The sequence below is a fragment of the Macrosteles quadrilineatus genome, unplaced genomic scaffold, assembly GCF_028750875.1.
Source record: "Macrosteles quadrilineatus isolate MER2022 unplaced genomic scaffold, UCM_ALF_1.0 Scaffold_6__1_contigs__length_79288215, whole genome shotgun sequence".
NCBI lineage: Eukaryota > Metazoa > Arthropoda > Insecta > Hemiptera > Cicadellidae > Macrosteles > Macrosteles quadrilineatus.
In genome coordinates, this window is record NW_026542599.1 from 12,017,466 (window position 1) to 12,038,107 (window position 20,642).

Genomic DNA, 20,642 nt, shown 5'->3' on the forward strand with positions numbered 1-20,642 from the left:
CCCCAGAGCCTCTCTGACCTTTGCAGCAAAAGCCACTCGGTCACCAGATTTCCCCAGCTCGAGGAGAACTTTCCCATTCTGGGTACACCTGATTGACTTAACAATCGTATCCGTCTCCTCTGGCTTGGCCTTAGACTTGAGTCGACCCAAGACTTCAGCAAAAGAGCGCCCCCCTAAGGGGTTGATCAGGATTGCCTCAGCCCTGGGCTTTCTCGGCCTGGGTTTCTTTGAAACAGGGGGGGCCTTTCCACGAACCTCCCTCGCCGGAGCAGGATCAGCAATCTTTCGATCTCTTGCTGCAGGTTCTTTGTTAGAGACAGCCTCCATTCGTCTCAATTTCCTCTTTTCTTTGCGGGAAAGCCTCTTCTCCCAGTTACCCACATTTGATGGTGCCACAGCAGAGTTCATAGAGCTGCTTCCGTCAACCGTTGGGAGAGAGGCAAGCTCCCTGGTCTGCTGAGGGCGCTTCTTTAGAGCTGGAGTGTGCTCAGTAGGGGGTGTCATCTGGGTGGCCCTGTCCTCGACCTTCTGCTCAACATCTGACAGAGGCTGATTGGCCAATTCAGGAAGATCGGGGCTCTCCGCTGGTGAGCTCCTTGCCCGTTTCCTTTGATTCCCGCCCTTGTCGTTCAGTTTAGGGGCTAAAACTTGGTTCACAAGCTCCCGTTCATTAACTAAAGCCTGTCTCATCAAGCCTTTAATTTCGAGAACTCGGGCAACCCGATCCTTCACCTTTGGGAGACCGTCCTTGATTGACCGGTTTACGTTGGTCCGGAGCTTCAAGGTTCCCTCCATATTATTGATGAGGTCCATCATCTCTACCAGGAGGTCAGACTCCTCCTCATCAGCATCGTCGTAAGATTAAATATGGTAAGTTTTATAATTACAGAATTTAAAAAAAATGGCCATTATTATGCTACATATAATATTTACAAAGTGTAGATAGGTCGCCTATTATGAAGATGTATAGCAATAAATATATACAGAATAGAGTAATCCAGTTATCATCATAAATTGTACACTACAAATTATTTACAAATATTACACATAATCCTAAATACTGGAATGAAAACCAAATGACCCTATTATTTCAAATAAAAGCTGATTCAAATGGCAGGCAATAATAGAGAGCAACTAACATGTTAACTTGGCTCAGGTAGTTTGTGTTTGAGTGAAACAATTCTTCAAGGAACTTGAAATATAATTGAAAACAATAGTCTTGATTATATTTTTTTGGTCAAATAAGTGTAAACCAAAAGTCAATCAGATATGTCAAAACTAATGAGAGAAATAAGCAATGCAAAAGTTGTAAAGACAAATGATATGACGTATCAAGGAAAAGAGAAATTTGTCATTTACCAAAATTGAATCCGAGTGTGTTTGGCCAAGGAATTAAATCAAGTTGAATCAAAGTTTGAGGCAGAATAAGACTAACCAGATATGCAGCATGTACATGACGAATCTACTTTATACAGGGTGAGGCAATAAAACCGATCTATTTTCTGCCGGGCATTGTTCAGCAACAAGTTGTCTGAGGGTGGTGGGGATAGGCTCATTGGAAAGCCTACAGGATACCATTATCTGTAGTCATAGAGCAATGGTGACCTGATCAACGCACATTTATTATCGAGTTGTTTTAAAACGTAATGATTCAGTCATTGCAACTCAGCGGAATTTCCATGAATATTTTCAATTAGGTCGACATGGAGAGGTTCCATCGTGATTATATGCATGGACAATCAACAAAATTAAACAAATTAATCCGTAGGGAAAATAATTAAGATCCAACCTCAAAATTAGTGTAACCGAGCGGTCAGACATGTTCAAAGCAGATGCTTGTTTCCGGGTGGGCCTACATGGACTGTTTTCCACAGCAGCACTAACTCTATCGAATGTTAGTTGTCTGCCATCCGATCTTCTTTGGACGGCTTGTCAGTTTCTTTTTGAACGCAGAAGCCGTTGTTCTAATTTTGGTAAACCAACACATGATTGTGCTACTTGAAGGAACCCACGTCGCCCTAATTAAAAGAATGACCTGTCGCTGAACAGTGTGCTGCATAAAATAGATAGTTTTTTTGCCGCACCCTGTTCGACAAGCTCTCAATACTGCTCTTTAGTGAAAATATTGCAGGTATGTTGTCAACCATTTCGGGTTATATAAAATATTTTTTGGTTTGTTTGTTAATATAACACTGAAATATAGCCTAATGTCTATTTGTATCCCTCTTAAGACTCTATTTTAGCTTTTTTTCTCCTTATTCAATCAAACGCTATTTTATACAGCACTAAGTACTCCAGTAGTTTTGTTGATTCAGCACAGGCTAAGTTATGAATTGCATTTTTTCTACTGTGATTGAATAAGACTCCTTACAAAAGAATATATTCAGATTTAGATGTAATGAAAAGTTAAACCCAAAGTCATCACAGGCTTAATATACAGGTTGTTGAATACATCAAATGCTTAAACATTGTCCAACAACGTACCGTTACTATTAGGTTATACACTGTCTATGTTGTCCCTATGTGTCACACGGAAGTCTCATTGTTGTCAGGTGGAGGGGGGACTGGAGGAGAATCTTCGTCCCGTTTCTCCTTCAGCTTGGCCTCCAACAACTGACGGCATTTATCTTGGCTCTTCTTGAGCGGAGTTCGGTTGGGACTCGACTTTCTGCTGTTAGAATACGATTTCAACAGCCTCGCCCTGCATACAATAAAATTATGGTGAAATAGGCTACTTACGAACAGTTCTAGGAGATTTGAAAAAAAACTATCAAGGACCCCCTTACACCGAGGTTCGTTAATTCAGAGGGCACTGTGAATGTCTACCATGCTTTTGAAGTCAAAATTTGAAAATAAACATATTTAATATGTTTATAAAATAAACATATTAAATATGTTTATTTTCATACTGTCTTGAGGACAAAAAGCATCACATGTACTAAGTTTGGTAGGATAGGAATTATTCTGTTTTAATATTATGTTTAAGATGATAATGTCCACGACTAATTAGGCTGAAGAAAGGCGATTCTTCTGTTACATAATAACTTTTTGTTTTGCTTTAGGATCTTTAGTGGTCATAAAAGATGTTAAAGCGTGGACAGTATAAGGGGACTAAAGGCCATCGACTGTTGAACTACAGTAGCTGCATGAATATAACTCAGGTAAGCGAAAACACCCTTGGTAAGAGGCAGACGCCAAAGAGATATGCTTAATATAGAGCTCACAGGCAGTATGGCGTACAGTTTATCAAATACCTGATGTTTAAAATTCTCTTAAACTGCTTTAAAAAAGTAGGCTAAACAAAGGCTGAGGTTTAAAGGACACAGTGCAACTTGCCTCATCAACCAATATCGTTCCTGCACCTAAAACGAAGTTGCTACAGAAAATCATGCCAACCAAACCCACAAAAAACCAAAAGGACAATTGAATAGCAGTCAAAACAAGAAACTAATCTGTAAAAAACACAATATTACGAATGTAAGGTAGGAGCACACAAATGTGAGCACACAAATGTACCCATCTTCCAGATGGTGGCTCAACAGAACTAAAATTATGATGGAAAAGGTCAAAAACTTCCCAACCACCATCAAAAATGAACATCAAACATTACAAGTCACATACTTACGCATCAATTAGTTTGAGCAGCAATCGGTGGAAGACTTGATACTCTTCGTCACCAAACTCGCTGGGGTCGTGTCTGGCGTGTTCGTACAAGTCGCAGAACTGGTGCACCATCCTCTGACCCAAACCGTTGAGTGGGGCGGCCAGAGTCATCAGCAGGTAGGCTCGTAAGTTCTCTGTCGGGTGCCGATGTAGACATGGGTCCTGCTTGGTTATTTCTTGTTCTGGAAATATCGATATTCCTTGAACACTCAGGAAGGAAACTGATGGTTGAAGGAGTTGGTGATGAGTTGATTGTTGTAAATGGTTTTGTGTATAGCCTATTGATATTAAAACATTTTGTATTTGCCAAAGTAATCATTTGAACTGTGGTCTCTTTAATTCCCTCTGTTGAAAAATGTATGTAGAACTGAAAAAACAAACAAAAATAAATGGTATCAGCAATCTGACACATACTTTCTCCCATTAGCTTGTCAACAACCTTTATCACGGGTAAGCAAAGTTCTCTTGAACGTAAAAGTCTTTAAATAATCCCACGTGGCTTTATCCTACTACACAACATTTTCTTAAAATACCATTTACTCATTTTCTCCTGTAAAAAGATTCCTACAGTAGATGATGGGGCTAGGGTTACAAATGCATAGCATCATCAATTAAAATTTAAATTCAGGCCACAGCTGATGAATAAATAAAAAAAAATCTAGCCTAAAAATAATATATATTTAGGCCTACCAAGTAGTTTTACGTCGTCCATTGCTTTGAGTCTGCAGTAGAAAGGAGGCAGATGATTGTCTGGAGGCATAATGTACTGAGAGTCACTTTCACTTATCATTCTCGGTTCATATACAATCTTGGGGATCGCATCAATCCTGCGATGAATTTCCTTCTTAAGAGACTGTAAAAAACGTAACTGTATTTACAATTTAAATTAATAAAACTAGCTGTACAAAAGTAGATTTAGGTAGGCCTATGGACATTAATATCCTAGGGGAGATAATAAAGACAAATTTTGTTTGACAAAAGTTAACGTTTGTAGGATACTCAATACAATAAAAATGATCTTAACTCTTCTAACGAGATCTTTTAATGAGATCTTTAACTGGGGAAAGTTAAAATTTTATATTTCTTGAAGTCTCTACAAGATTGGTTGTTGGGCAGTGAACTATGTATTACTTCAATAAATATAAAATTCTAACTTTCCCCAGTTTAAATATCCTGCAAAAGTCAACTTTTGTCAAACAAAATTTGTCTTTATTTGTAGTCTCAGATAAATCTTCAGCCTGTCCTTTGCGAAATTCACATGATTTACCTGTTCCGAAATATGCAACCTCCTTCTTCAAAAAGCATAGGCTACGCTCTATAACGGTATTAAACTACACAATAATCTATACTGGTCCCTGAAGTTGGAACCATTCAAAGTTTAGAAAACGTTTGAAAGATGATCTCATTAATTTCTCATGTTACAGCGTCAAGGAGTTTTTTTCAACCTGTAATAGAGGAAAATAAGCTCAATTTGCTCTTGTAAATAGATGGCAAGCTTATTTGCATAGGCCTATATATAGTTTAAGTAGCCTAAGATGACTTTAACTTTTTTTCTGACTTGGCTATTGCATTTGTTTTGTTAATTTTTAGCTGAATAAACAAATTTTAATTTTAATTTGAAATTTGATAACCCCAAAGTAGTGCTAGAAACTTCTAGCAGCCCTTTGGGCAAGATGAAAGATACCACTTCTTGTTTACCACCCCTCAAGTGGCCTAATAAGTTCTAAAAAACCTTTTTAACTATTCTATGACATCAACATTATAACTTTCTTAAATTACATTCTTTGCTCTTTTTATGGCGCAGTTAAGTTACCGTTTGTCATTGAGTTTTTGATTGATCTAAGTTACTTTTTTTTCCCGTATTATTGTCGTCAATGTGTTTTCCTCAATGTGTTAAGAGGAAATCATTCAAGTTAAATGCTCAGAAGCAAACCTGTCACTATTACATTGAAATGCGAGACAACTTGGCTAACAACACACCCAACCCCACCTCTTTCTAATAAGTAAACAGGTACTGGGTAAGCATTAGAATGAGACATATCAGGATTCAGACGGATACCTCCTCGAAGACTGTGGAGTAGAAAAAGTTCCACCTGTTAAAATTAAGGGTACAGTTCCTTAACTGGGCGATGCTAATATCTATTGAAACTATCGATTCGATTAGTAAACCTTCATGCGATTTTTTCACCATCAGCAAGTTTGGTTGGTTAGATTAGGTTATGATAGTTTAATTTTATAATAGATGTATTTAAAAATATCAATTATTAGGCCTAATCAATATTTTCAATTCGATAGTTCCTATCGATAAAGAGCATAGCCCAGTGAAACTGTACCAAAAATTAATATTAGGTGTACTGATAAACTTATAGCCAATATGGCTGGAACCTTAAAATACTTTAAAATGTCAACTTATCCTACCTTCTTTGCTCCGTGACCAATTGGAACATGAGGTCCTCGGCGAGATCTAAGGGCAAATCTCATGATCTGTCTCTTGGCGAAAATAAAAAGTAATATAAAAGTCAAAATTCCACTGGACACTATAAAGACTACAGTAACTCCTGATAGTTCCTGAGTCATTATGATTTAGGGTAAACACTTTTACAATGGAATGACAAAAATTTCGTAAAACTTAAGTGAGTTAAATATATAAATACTGAACCCTACATTATTACTTCATGTAGAATGAAATAAATTAATAGTTTTGTTAGCTAATTTTGATTATAGAAATACGAGTAGCAGCACTCACTCAGTGTTCAGCTTCAGCAAATAGCAGACAGCACAAGAGAACTGCAACTGACTGACACTGACAGTAACAACTGACAAGGAAAAAATATGTATGGATAACAACGAAAACTAACTTATCGTCTGCAACTGGGCTGGCTAATAATGATGGGCCATGAAGTGTCGCAGTCCTGTCTGAAATGCCGTTGAATATACTGGAAAATGTTTCTAAGACGTTCCCTCGACTCGAATGAGTATCTTAAGGTGTGCCTCTTGAAAGTGCCATATCGAACAAATTTGTAACAAACTTAGTAGAGTAATATACCTACTCCGACGTCTAAAAGCTGACATGCCCCAGGAGTTTGTATGTCTCGCTTATATGGCCTTTTTCCAATCCCACCTACAGTATGGCAATAGACTCTGGGGACATGCGCCTGCTGTAGAAAAAGTTCTGCTTTTGCAAAAAACAGCTGTCAGAGTCCTCTGCGGAGCCCAGCAGCTTGCGAATTGCAAACCCTTGTTAATTGAAAACTGTATAATGTCTGTACATAATGTATATATTTATCAATGTTTATTAGAAATTAAGGCTCAGAAAGACACAATGTGTCTGAACAGTAGTGTACATAGCCATGCAACCAGGAGCTCTTCTAATGTACATAGACATAGGGTTAGGCTAACCAAAACTTTGAATTATTTTCCTGTTGCAGGTATAGCCTTTTTTAACACCATACCTCTGCAAGTAAGAAGGAAACCTGCAAAAGCTTTTGCTAGGTGTGTTAAAGATTGGTTGGTGGCAAACCCATTTTACTCCTTGCAGGAGTTTTGGAATTCAGATACCCACACAATGAATTAGAAAGAAATAAAGAAAACAAAAATACATACATATATTTATATTACCTAAACCTTGCCTACAGGTATGAGTGTGGGTTTTAAGTTTTCCGTTTTGCTTTTTCTCTGCTTTGTTAATTTTTATATTTTTTTTCTCTCCGCTGCTTGTTTTACAGTTTTGTTTTGCAGTTTTTTTTATTTATTTATCTATTATGCATGGTGTGCTCTTTGGACATTTGTATGTGCTCTTTGGACATTTTGTTTTGTAAATCAAGAGGAATGCATCTCTGTTTTGTATTTTAGTTTAGTGTTAGTGACTTGGCCAATTGTTATAAACCGAACGGCTCAATAAATCTTGAATCTTGAGGAAGAAGAAAGCCCGAAGAAGTCGATGTGAGTCGAAGCCTCTCCAGCCACCCTCACTCAGCAACCTGGACATGATGTTTCATGATAATCCCATGGCATCTTTTTGCCATACAGAAACGATTTCTTCGTTTGTTTTGTGTTAGAAGTGGCTACCTACCTCTATCGAGACGCATCCATGGCTGATTGTGTATATGGTGTTGGGATTGCATCAATTACAATCCCAGTTTTGACAGTAATTAGATATGTTGCATCCACTTTGTAAAGATGTTGCCAACCTATATATTCTACACAAGTTTCTGGATGGCGTCCTCAGCTATCCAGAACTTTTCGGGATATAGATATCAGGATTTCTGAAGGATCTTGATCTAGAGCATATTTTGGCCAGTGCTTCAAATCGACATCTTATGACGCCAACAGTTCACTCGCAAGAGTTCTTCGTTTGGAAAACACGATGTCTAGCGATGTCGACCTCTCTTTGGCGGCTACAAACTGGCTCGAAGGAAGTTCCTCTCTGTCCTGGGTAAATCAGTGATCTGTCAATTAGTATATCACGATTAGATTATATTACATATTATTTTGTTATTATATTTTGTACAGACACATTTTTTGACGATTATTATGAATGTTGATGATTATTAGATTAATTATTGCTTGTTGATTCTTGTGTGCTTATTGATTGTTATGTTGTTATCCTATTTTTTTATAAGAAATTAGATTTTTTGTTGAATCATTTTCTTAAATCTAATCGCTTTGCCCTGAAGTATGTTTTATCTATGCCTGAATGTATAATAGATAAATAAATTCTGAAACTGTAGCACGAGTAATACTGTTGACAAACTTCAGAACCACATGGAATAAAACCAAGCCACCACCAATGCTGCACTGAGGAGGAAAAACATCGAAAACTCCTGCCGATTTTTTCCAAACTCAAACACAACAAAGCTAACCTTTAAAAGATTGTTTACTTACATGCATTTTTTCATATTTAGAAACATTTAATTAGTAAAAGTAAGTAAACTTTTCAATATAAAATAATTTAACTTAAAAATTATAGCAGTGTTTACTTCTTGTTAACATTTTAGTAATATTAAAAATACAAAATTATCTTTTACTGTTCGAGCTTAGGTTAGGAATAAAACGATGATTTAATAAATCACAAATCCTTATCCAATTCAAGTAAAAATGACAAGATTGCATTGTGTTAGGTTAATTTTTTTAATAGTGAGAAAACCTATTCCGCCATGTCTCTAGGTTATTTTAATTTTTGAAAAACGTAGGGCCTAGGCTATAGCGTATAGGCATAGGGCCTAAGTTACACAATCACACAATGACTTAGTATACAATAAGAGGTAGGCCCTTTAGTTTCATACCAGACCCAATTGAGGCAGGAATCAAAACCTGATTTGCCTTGATGTCCCCTGGTCAAGGAGAAATACGTTAGACAGCTTGGCCTACAGACGAAAGTCAGTGTGCTGTGCTGGAGAGACAATACTTGTAAATCTAACATTCTACTTAGTATTTAACAGATTATCCCCGAGAGATAGCAAAGATTGATTGTGTATTGTTCCTAAATTTGTCCAATACAGCTTATTGTCGTCTAGTGTTGGCTCATCATTTGATATTGAGCCTTACCACCTTACCTTGTCATTAGTGAAACCCCCCACAGGGCCTCACCATGTTTCTTGCTCCCCTGTGCATGCCAAACTAGAGATATAGTTGTGACTGAACAAAGAACACAGCTTTCAAGCCTGGAGGGAACACACCTTCTCTTCACATCAGCTATCAGGATACGACACCACTAGTCCCTCTCAAGTGTTCCTAATTAACTTGGTTGAACATTGATGTAATGAAAATCACTCCTAAGCCAAACGGGAACTAGTACATTAAAACAGCCTCTGAAATAAACTATAGACAAAACAGTTTCATATGCAGGATATGCAATGGTTCACATTGATGAGATAATTTAACCAAGCTTCAATCATCAAATATTGCTCTCTTGGTTCTTGTAAGGTACAGCAAATAACTGTGCCTTCAATTTACTTGCTTATCTCACATATAATCAAATGTTTACGGCCATGTCCTGCCGTACAGATTTCTGAACTCTGTAAATTACTAGGTATTTTAAAATATTTTTTTGTAAGTTAGTTGAGGTAAAACGACAAAAGTTCTTCATATTACTCTTATTTGTAGCCTAAGCAAGTTCAATTAATTGCCTTGATCATTTTGTGTAGGCTAAGTTAGTTATGTTTAGTTAGCCTAATAAATTAATGATTGGTAAGTGTGTTGGTCTAGTCTTTTGGTATTTTAAAATATTAATATCATTTTTCATGTTCTGTGCATATTATACACTAATCCTACAATAATTTCTGGTGATTGTTTTTTTAGATTGCCCTGAGTTACAATGACTTCCATAGCAGAAAACTTGGATCCTGTTAAACCACATGAAAAGAAGAATGCTGTAAAAGTGAATCTGGTAAGAATAAGCACTGGTAGCCTCTATGTTGATGCGGTATTTATTTTGTTGTTGTTTCAGTAGCATTTGACTGCAGTGGTGAAGTGATGTTTATAAAGTTTACATGGGCAGATTTGGACTGATTCCTCCCTCACTGCTCCAAAACAATTTAATCAAAAGTGTATGCCGATTGTCAAGAATAACAGGCTCCTTTGCCACGGTGGACCAAAAGATGTATTTACTAAGGCCTATCGTTAAAATGAAACAAAATATATTGAACTGTTATGTCAATGAATTCATGATAAGTAACAGATCAATTTGTAAACCATTCAAAAACCACCTTTTTAAGTGTTATAATTACATTCACATTTTTGAGATCTAAGTTAATGATAGCTTGTATCGTATCATACTCCTTAGATGAACCTTTTGTGGGTTACAGTTAAGTTAAACCTATCTAATCTTTTCTTCCAATATTTTTCCGGTTCAAATTTCCCACTATTAAAAGTAAAAGTAATGGATGAAAGTAGGCTAGGCTAATGGATTTATAATACCTATGCTGTATCCTGTATTTATACTCCAATGTTACAACTTTAATTAGGTTATGTACTTAACTCTTTTTGAACCATCAGGTTGACATCTTCAATTAATTCAATGAAAGAAATGAATGAAATGAAAAATGTCTTTATTTGAGAGGCAAAGTTAGTACTAGCAAGTCCTCTTACCTCTAAAAATAATAAACTGTTCATTTTAATATTAAAATAAATTATTGAATCCAAAGTAACATAGGCCTACTATAAACCTTTAAATTTGATTAAATCAAATATACTAACCCTTAATAGAATCATTCACAAGCTGCCAACAACCCGTCACACCAGCACCAGAGACTCATTCATTCCTGCTCCTCAAAATAATGGATCTGATCTCTACCCCAAACTTTGTGCGGTTTTCCATCGCTTTTACATACAATTAACATGTAAGTTAAGTATTTAAGTTTTGTACAGTAATAAGTTTTTTTTTTCAGGCTATAACCAAACTGGTCGAGACCGTTGAGAAGAAAGTAAAAGCAGGCCATACGGACAAAGATGTGAGTAACAAATATTATTGTTGTTAAAACTATAAATTTTATGACTCATTCAGAGTCCTAACCATTTTACCAACAAAGACTAATAAATCGAACATTATAGGCTAGATAACATGACAAACTCTTCATGTAGGCTAATGTCATCTATGTGGCAGAACTTGTAGAAGTAGCCCACGATGTATGATAACATCTAAGATGGCCTGTGTGTTATAACGTCACTACATACCCGGCAGCAAGTCCGATGTTTGCTGTCATTGGTATCTTGTGTTAAATCTACTACTAGTTGCTTTTCCTTCTTTCTCAACACATCCATTCATCTTCTTATTCTTGTTTTACAAGAAATTCTGTTTTTTGGTTATGAAGATCATAACCAAGGATGGAACCAGGGATGGAAAAGTGCAGAATAGGATTAATTGAATCAATAAATAAACCCTGGAGTTTTAGAAGATGTATTCAATAAGAAAAGCAAATTTATTTTGAAAGACTAAAAAATGATAGAGCAAAAACACTGAACAAATTATTCCTAAATTGATGTTAAAGAACAAAATCTTCCAGGATGTCACTTTGTTGGTTATTACCGAGTTCATGACTTTTTATTATGCAACAAGCAATTAAAACTACAGATTCTAAGCACTGTTTTGGATCCACAAATGCCTGTTTTTGTTGTAAGCCATGGGTCCGATGATCATCAGGTATGAAAATGCTATACCGATAACCTGAAACCAAAAGAAATAGTTGCATGTTTCCTAGGAATCATGTATTTAGAGTCATTCTATGTTCTGGTCGAGTAAACTCTTGACAAGGACATAGAAAGACTCTCTACTTCTGAGGAAGGAACTTGTGAAAATTCTATGTGTTATGTGTTTATTAGTGCATATACTTGTGACTAGCAAGGAAGAGCCCTAATGGCTCACTGTGTATCACTGTGTAGGAATTATCGCATAGGGTACAGGGTCTTCCTCCAACTTGAGCATTGCAGTGCATGAGGGAAAGGGCAGTATTGGACTTTGCCCTAGACACCAACACTAGTGCTGGACAGGGCCGTCAACAGGGGGGGGGGGGCAAATGCATAGGGGCCCGGGCCCACAGTGACTTTTTAAATTTTTGAATAAGGGGCCTTGTAAGACAAGTTCAACTTGATTGGTTTAATTCTGTCCTCAGATGTGCTTTCTAAACTATCGAGTTGAGGTTGATACCAATTGACATCTGTAGTTTCTGATTTAAATGTGCTCTTAATCAGCATATATAAAAATAGTATTACTTGCATGAAATTCACACAAATTTGATTGTTTTGACCCCCCCCCCCTCCTTCACTTTAAAATAGGATTTTTTTACAATTCATCATTTTTTTCTACAATTAAAAAATGTCTTTTGTATGTCGCAAAATAGCCTAAAAATTTGAGTTAACAGGTATAATTTTCAAAAGTTCCCAGGGGAGGGCCCCTGGACCAGCGAACACATAACAAAATAGAAGCGCTACTCGGAGCGCAGGAGCGTGGCAGTCTGACTAGCCGACGAAACGGACAAAGATGGCGGCGGCGCTAGCCTAGTCCCGGCGTCTGCAACGCGCTGGTCGTCTGTTATGCTTCGAGTCAGGGTTGTTTACATAGGCTTTGTTTAGATGTAAAAATACTTTTGTATAAAAACTACTTAGGTTTTTCTGGAGTATTAGTATATTGTTGGAAATATCTTAAAGTAAATCAATTGTTTTACTTTATTATTGCCGACATAAAATTTGTCTAATGAAAACCTTTACCCTTAAGTTCCTATAATGAATTATTCCTAACTGATTAGACAAGCACAAATTCGTTTAATCAGAGTTTACTTGGCTATTTCCAAAGTAATGGGTTAAGAATCGATAAGGTTGATGTTAGCCTCCGGATTACCAATAAACACAAACATAATTACTCTATTTTATTGATAAATTAAAATAACAATAACCAGCATGTACTCTGGACGGATAAAAAAAAGAGTAAACTATAATAGAAATTAAAACTGGTCTTAATTTAAGTAGTGTTACACGTTACGAAGTAAATTATTTATAAAAAAATAATTGAATAATTTATGAAGAAAATAATAATAATTCTTTTGAGTCTAGAATCAAATAAGAGATTTATAAATCTTAAGTTATTGTCATTCTTTCTGTACTATAGCTTGAAATACATTAGAGGTAAGTAACCTGCCTGCTCTACTGGTCTCACTTAAACGCGGCTTCAGGCTGTGTATTGATCACTCAGGGGTTGATTTTTAAAATGTCGATTACACAGTAAAAATTTGTGATTTTTTCTCATTTGTATTAGAACAATAACACAATCTGCCTCATTGTTAATTGAGGAACAAACCATGAATTTATTACTGGCAAAGGTGAACGTACTACCTGTTGTAAATTGTAATCGTAGGCATATGGTACAAACTATTCGACCTATTGTTTGGTCCAAAACATAAAAAGTCAATACTCGGAAATTGTAAATGAATTAGGAGTGAACATTGTACAGGGATGTCCCGTTAATCCGTTTGTTATTCCGAATGGATTTCATTTGCAATTTCTTAGATTTCCCTTTTACGACATCCCATTCCAGTTTTTGGGGTGTCGGGTCACTCGGGTTAGTTCACCCGAGTTATTGACCTTCAATTTCAACTTAAACATTGTTTTGATTTTACGTGGCAATCGCAAAAGAGAAATTCTTTAACACACACAAAAGTAGGGTACTACTAATGATTAAACTATTTTTCGGAAATTAGTCTTTTTTACCACTTCTTGGAGATTGCACGTAGACGATATTCTTTGGCGTATTGCATCTGTAGTAGACGATACTTGGGATTAACCGTCGATTTCGACGGGATTCTAATAGTAAAAAATAAACTGATAATTCTAGAATCAAATAACAAATATTGTATCTGCCCGCTGTAAAATATGGGGCAAATTCAGTTTGAGAACACATAAACAAAAAATACTTGTACTTAAGGTAACGCTGTTATACTGAAGAGTTGGTGCGATGGCGATAACCTACACCCTGTTGAGGAACTAGTCAAGTGATTGTTCTTTTACAAAAATAGTACACATTTCTCAGGATATGAAATAGACAACAATCATTTTTGTTTAGTAATTAAAATGATTGCTCAAATATATTACAATGTTAGAGTTCGCTACTATGTGACATTGACTTTCTGTTTTACCAATGCAATAGTTATGTAGAACTGATCACTCTACATGACATGATTAGACAGCCAAATGAAAAAGCGCGCTTTCATTGTTGCAACAATAACAGAGGAATCAGAGTTGAACACCAGCTGTAACTGTTGATTTGAGGCTCAGCCACGGTTACCGTGAGCGATAAGGAAGCTACATAACCTTTGACCGTCAAGCGTTGTCCAGTCGACATTGGAAGTAGAGAGTCTGCTACATTAAGTAGTAGTAGAGAGAGAGAGACGAGAGCGTGCACGAGACTTCAGGTAGAGAGCCGTAACCGACATCAAGCCCTTCAGCATCGCTGGATTTTTGTGAGCCTAATTTGGAATTTGGCTAAGGTGAGCCGCTACCATGTTATAAAAATGTTATACTTGAGTTTCATGAGTAGTACAGCTAATTTTGCCTAATCATTAATATTGAAGTATTTAATAAAACTAAACTAAGCCTTGGGCATAGAATGAGATTGTCAGAACTTGTGAGCAAACATTTAATTAAATACAACGAGATACTAATTAATGGTTTTACACTAAGTAAAACAGAAGTAATTAGTTTAGAACCTTCTAACTGAAAAAGTGCTAAGGTTAACAAACAAACAAAATGTAAATATTAGTTAGTATTTTAAATGTAAATATTAGAATGAACTTTATGCATGTTGTTGCCATGATATTTATATTGCTATTTTAACCGTGCTAGAATAATTAATCTTGCAAAACTGACTACACAAAACAAAAGGCAAACAAAGGGACAAAATGTACTAAACCTTTTTGTTCTGCTAACATTATAATAAAGCAAGATATAGCGTAGTCATTGAACTGATTGTGGATAGCTATTTTTTTATAAAATGTTAATATGAGGTTGAGGTGTAAATATGATTTGTGAACCACGTTGATAAATTATTTATTGTAGGCTATTTACTTAATCTCTCAATATGTACAGCATGTTATTTAATGATGTTATTTAATTATAAACCCATTCTTAGGTATTATTATTGTTCTAGAGTGTAATGAGTAATTTCAGGCAAAGCTAGAGTAACAATTGTCAGTCTTACTGATACCTAGCCTATTGAGTTATTACATATTACACCCTAACATTGGTTATTCACTTTAAAGTACAGTATTTATCACTGTGCACTAGGTTCTCATTAGAAACTGAGCAAGAGTGTTTTGTAAACTATTAATAATGTATTCAGATATAAGCTGATTACTAAAGTGTCAGTAATACTTAAGCTGCGACTGGATAAGAAATACAAATAGGCTATTGTGTGGAACTGTATATAATATATTGGTAGCCTATTTAATTTATATTGTTGGAGTAAAGACTATTCTGGAGTGATTTTGTTTTAAGGGCTTTTTCCCTGGACCTGCGTCTTGGCATTGACTGGTGACCTTGCTGATCCACGAGTGTGATCGTCTGCAGGACTGTTGGACCATTGCGGGTGTCAGCACCGTTGTTTGCACCTAGAGGACATTACGCGCGGGTCACACTTGCGCTGTGATATCCGGTTGTGGACCGTACACGGACAATACGTCCTTTGTGTGTCGTTGTCGGTGCTTCTATTCGGTGAATAGACTTTCATTTTCACACCCTTTGAATCACCCCGGACGGCCGGGCGGCATCGGTCACTATCAAGTGGAACCTGTGACCTTGGACTCTGGCAAGATAAGGAATTGGAGTGAATGACTAATTATATCCAGTTCTGAGCTCTGAGATAGAAATATTTATTGTCTTGTTTAACTCCTGAATTGAAGCTAACTATTAGGTGTATTTATATTTATGCATGAGGGTATGTGTTTGTTATATTTTTAGAATAAGTTGTTATATTTAAATTAAGTTACTATTGGAGTGTTCCTAGGGACTTGATTTGGTATTTAACAGAACTGGCCAGTATTTAATTTATGAGTATTTATTTGCACGAATCTCACTAAGTGAGCTATTTATCACTATCCTAATTGCTCTCCTTCACTTGTAGTATTTAAGATCTTAGCTGTGGAAGAGAAATAGGCAATACAAGTGTATACAATTCAACATATGGTCTTTATTTGTGTTTACCTAGTAGTATCGCAGGTTATTGTCTAGATAATTTGTAATCTGATTGATTACTGAGTTGTCAATTACGAAATAATATTTTGTTTTGTTTATGAGTTTGGGTGGTTAAATAATTTAAAGGTATACTGCTAATCCAAGTGCTTAAGGCCTAGTTTTTGCAAAGTCAGATTAAACTTTTGAGTGCATGGTAGTGGGCTCACTTGATGATACCTTAGGGCAGGAAAACATTCCTTGTTGGAGTCCTGCAACTGATCCATCCTAACAACAAGGTGGCGCCCTCTCTCGAGCAAATCCCGACCAACTTGGTAACAATTCAAGGGTGACCTGCTATCAGTAATCCAGACTTGGATGAGCTACGAATTTCCCCCAACACTCACGCCCTTCTCCACTGAGCTAGGCTATCAAAAGTGATATCTCAGGTGCCAAGGTGGCAAAATGGCGCCCTGAACGTGGGGCTTTTGGATAATACAGGAACTAAGCTGTATTGGGAAAGCTTTTAAACTGTGTGTGAACATAATTTTAATACTTCAGATTTTGTTGGTAATAATTGAGTGGAAAAAAAAAATTGATACTGCTGTTTGGATTTGTTTGTTCTTTCATTAATCTGTTCCAGTTCACAAGCTAACTACTGAAAGGAGCAAAACTGGATAAAAGTTCTGCTGGTCTTATAAATACTTTGTTGTGAATATAATTTGGTTTTGTTTATGTACTGTTCTGGTCATCTAGTGAATTTGATATTTTATCTGACAATGAGTGCCTATCATTTGCGTAAGCCTGAGGTCATCTACGAACTAAAAATCAGGAATGTTGATACGAATGATACTGCTAATGAGTTAAGGAAGCGTCTAACGCAGTGTTTATCGACAGATACAAAAATTGATGAGGCTGTTGTAAACTCCTTAGATGCAGACGTAGAATTAGAGGAATGTGAGATTAAATACCAGGATTTATCTTCATTGGTAAGCGACTATGAAGGGAATTATAACGACAACGAGTTTCACAGGATTTCAGCTCGTCTTTGGCACCTGTACCTTAGAGTAGAAAGAATCCCAGTGGGAGCGGGGGCTGATAAGGAGATGTCAGATTCAAAGGAAAAATTGTTACACCAAAGTAGGGAGCTACTGGATTCCTTTAAAGAAACCCCCACACAGAGGAGTGATGTGTTAGAAAAAACACCGGCAACACCGTCCGAACGTCTACCTTCTCAACTATTGGAAACCGTGACCCAGGAAACAAATTTTGAGCTGCCAAAAACTCCATCCCTTCCATCTCAACCACCTGCACTGACGGAATACAACAAGAACGTGGCTGGGGAACGGAAGCTACTGGAAGAATGGCGGCAGAACGAAGAAAGGAAATTGTACCAAGAAAGGCGTCACCAAGAAGAATGGCTTCAGAAGGAAGAGAGGAGGCTACAAGAAGAAAGAAGAAAACTGGAGGAAAAATGGCAACAGGAAGAACAGTTGTGGAAAATCAGAAAACAGCAAAGAGAGAAATTTAGCATGGAAGAGATTAGTATTCAAGAAGCTGCGAGGAAGACAGAAGTTGGAAAATTGAGGGAGGATTTAAGACCTCAAGCGGTTAGAGGATCTTTTGAGGACTGTGACCTGTCAAGATTTTCTTCAGCTCCAGATTACACACAAGCTACTTCCAGGCCAAAATATGTTCCGGTTTACAAATGGGGGCTGAAATTTGATAACTCCGGCATAAGTATTGCTTCATTCCTTGAGAGAGTGGAGGAGCTTCGAAGGGCTAGAGGAATCACTCATCAAGAGCTATATGAGTCTGCGGTGGATCTGTTTTCAGGACCTGCGCTGGTATGGTACCGTGCGGCATCAAATAGAATTCAGTCTTGGCATCAATTGACGAAGGAGCTCAAGGAAGTCTTCCAACCGGCGGACTATGACCTAAGGCTCCATCAGGAGATATTTAACAGGGTGCAAGGGGATAATGAGCCTATAGATCTATATATAGCCGCGATGGAAGGCTTATACGGTAGATTAGCGGTACCTGTCCCTGAGCCCACACGCCTAGCTCAGATATATCACAACTTACATCCTCAGCTGCAAGACCGACTCGCTCTTTGTAGCATCCAAACACTTGACCAACTCCGTACCATGGGACGAAGGGCAGAGGCAGGCCGACTAAGTATGGTTAGGATAAGACCAGCAACGGCACGAGAAAATACTCTCGAACCGGACCTTGCCTATCAGGATCAAAGCTACAGACGTAAAATTCCAGTGGGACGTGTAGCTGGTGTGCAACCCTTCGAGTCAAATCGCCAGGACTTTGTATGTTGGAACTGTCGAGAAAAGGGTCACAGCTTCAGATTTTGCCGAAAACCAAAACGAAGATTCTGCTTTGGTTGTGGAAAGGAAGACGTTTTGAGACAAGACTGTGGAAAATGTTGTCCAAAAAACGGGCAACGCAAGGAGTCAGAAAGGAATTAGATGGTTCTGGCTCCTTGGAAATTGATAAGATCCTCACCACTCATAGATCGGCTGCTCAGAAGAGCACCCCAGATATTAACTATATCATACATAGCCAAGAGAAGGACAATCGGCCTTATTTGAAGGTGAGAGTGTTTGGCCGGGAGATTATAGCTTTATTGGACTCAGGGGCTTCCCAAACATTTTTAGGTGAAAAGGGAATGTGGATATTAAAAGAATTCCCAGCTCGCCTTCATAGTACTAGTGATCGTTTTGTGGAGACAGCAGACTCAAGACGCCATGAAGTCAAGGGCTTTGTCAACCTACCCATTACGTTACAGGGCCGAACTAAGAACCTGAATGTTTGCGTCGTACCCTCGCTGCAGCATACTCTGATCTTGGGAATAGACTTCTGGGAAGCTATGCATATTGTTGCGGATATGCGCAATCGGAAGTGGGATTTCGGCCAAAAGAAAGTTGATCTGTTTTGTAGTTCGATTGAAGGTATTACCTCGGAAGATAACCTTACAGCATCAGAACGAGGCCAGCTCCAAGATCTTCTGGAGAAACATTTCAAGGATGAACCTGCCACCTTAGGAAGAACTGATAGGGTGAAGCACATCATTGATACGGGAGATGCGGTCCCAATCAAGCAGCGGTACTACTCTGTCTCCCCCGCTCGTCAAAAACTCATCAATGAAGAATTGGACCGAATGTTAGGGTTAGGGGTTGTGGAGCCATCACAGAGTGCCTGGTCTTCACCAATTATGTTGCTGGACAAACCAGATGGCAGTAAACGGTTTGTGGTTGATTTTAGGGCTGTAAATGCCGTGAGCAAAAAGGACGCTTATCCCTTACCGCAGGTAACCACCATTCTAGACAGGCTTAGGGACGCTAGGTTTCTGTCCAGTCTGGACATCAAAAGCGCATATTGGCAGATAGAGCTTGAGGAGTCCAGCAAGGAAAAGACTGCGTTTGCAATCCCGGGTCGCGGACTATACCAATTTGTCACCATGCCTTTTGGACTGTGTGGAGCCCCTGCGACTTGGCAACGTTTTGTGGATACAGTCTTGGGACCTGACTTAGAGCCAAACGTTTTCGTCTATCTCGACGACATTATAGTAGTGACCTCTACCTTTGACTCACACCTCCAGGTACTGGCAGAGATATTCCGAAGGATTCGTGCTGCCAAGCTCACCCTCAATCGAGAGAAGTGTAAGTTCTGCAGAAAGGAATTAAGATACCTGGGATATATTGTTAGTGGGGATGGTTTACGCGTTGACCCTGACAAAATCAAGGCCATTGTGGATATCCCGGTACCACGTAACCCAAAGGAGATACGTCAGTTTACAGGAATGGCATCGTGGTACAGGCGCTTTATTCCCAACTTCGCGTCTCGTATGGCTCCTTTGACGTCCCTTCTGAAAAGGAGAAATCGTTTCGACTGGACTCCAGAATCTGAGACAGCTTTTCAAGACATAAAGTCCTGCCTGATCACTGCTCCCATCCTATCATGTCCGGATTTCTCGAGGCCTTTCACAATTTCCTGTGACGCCTCCGGTGTAGGAATTGGTGCGGTGCTGAGCCAGGAAATTGAGCAAGGAGAAAGTGTAGTAGCCTATGCCAGCCGTACACTTACCAGGCAAGAACAGAACTTCTCAGCCACCGAAAGAGAATGTTTGGCGGTGATCTTCGCAGTGGAGAAGTTTCGACCATACGTGGAGGGAACCAAATTCACGGTAGTGACTGACCACTACAGCTTGCTTTGGCTTAGGAATTTGAAGGACCCGACTGGACGCCTAGCTCGTTGGGCTCTGCGATTGCAACCCTATGATTTTCATCTAGTACACCGTAAGGGACACGAAA

The 20,642-nt window shown here is 38.0% G+C and overlaps 2 protein-coding genes across 2 annotated transcripts in view; one reads left to right on the plus strand and one right to left on the minus strand.

The window, feature by feature from the left end:
* Positions 1 to 903: 903 nt before the first annotated feature.
* LOC128996209 (protein C1orf43 homolog) lies at positions 904 to 6,408 on the minus strand. The gene is made up of 4 exons (XM_054421355.1): positions 6,082 to 6,408; positions 4,354 to 4,516; positions 3,626 to 3,845; positions 904 to 2,701 (listed from the first exon to the last, which is right to left on the minus strand). The coding sequence occupies exons 1-4, from the start codon at positions 6,238 to 6,240 to the stop codon at positions 2,527 to 2,529; spliced, it is 717 nt and encodes a 238-aa protein (XP_054277330.1). The 5' UTR covers positions 6,241 to 6,408; the 3' UTR covers positions 904 to 2,526.
* A 2,102-nt stretch (positions 6,409 to 8,510) lies between these two features.
* LOC128997253 (focadhesin) overlaps positions 8,511 to 20,642 on the plus strand; it is a 55,537-nt gene continuing 43,405 nt past the window's right edge. Inside the window, exons 1-3 of the mRNA XM_054422866.1 lie at positions 8,511 to 8,586; positions 9,964 to 10,051; positions 11,052 to 11,114. Of these exons, the coding sequence (XP_054278841.1) occupies positions 9,980 to 10,051; positions 11,052 to 11,114 (135 nt within the window). The 5' untranslated portion in view covers positions 8,511 to 8,586; positions 9,964 to 9,979. The remainder of the gene's footprint in view (positions 8,587 to 9,963; positions 10,052 to 11,051; positions 11,115 to 20,642) is intronic.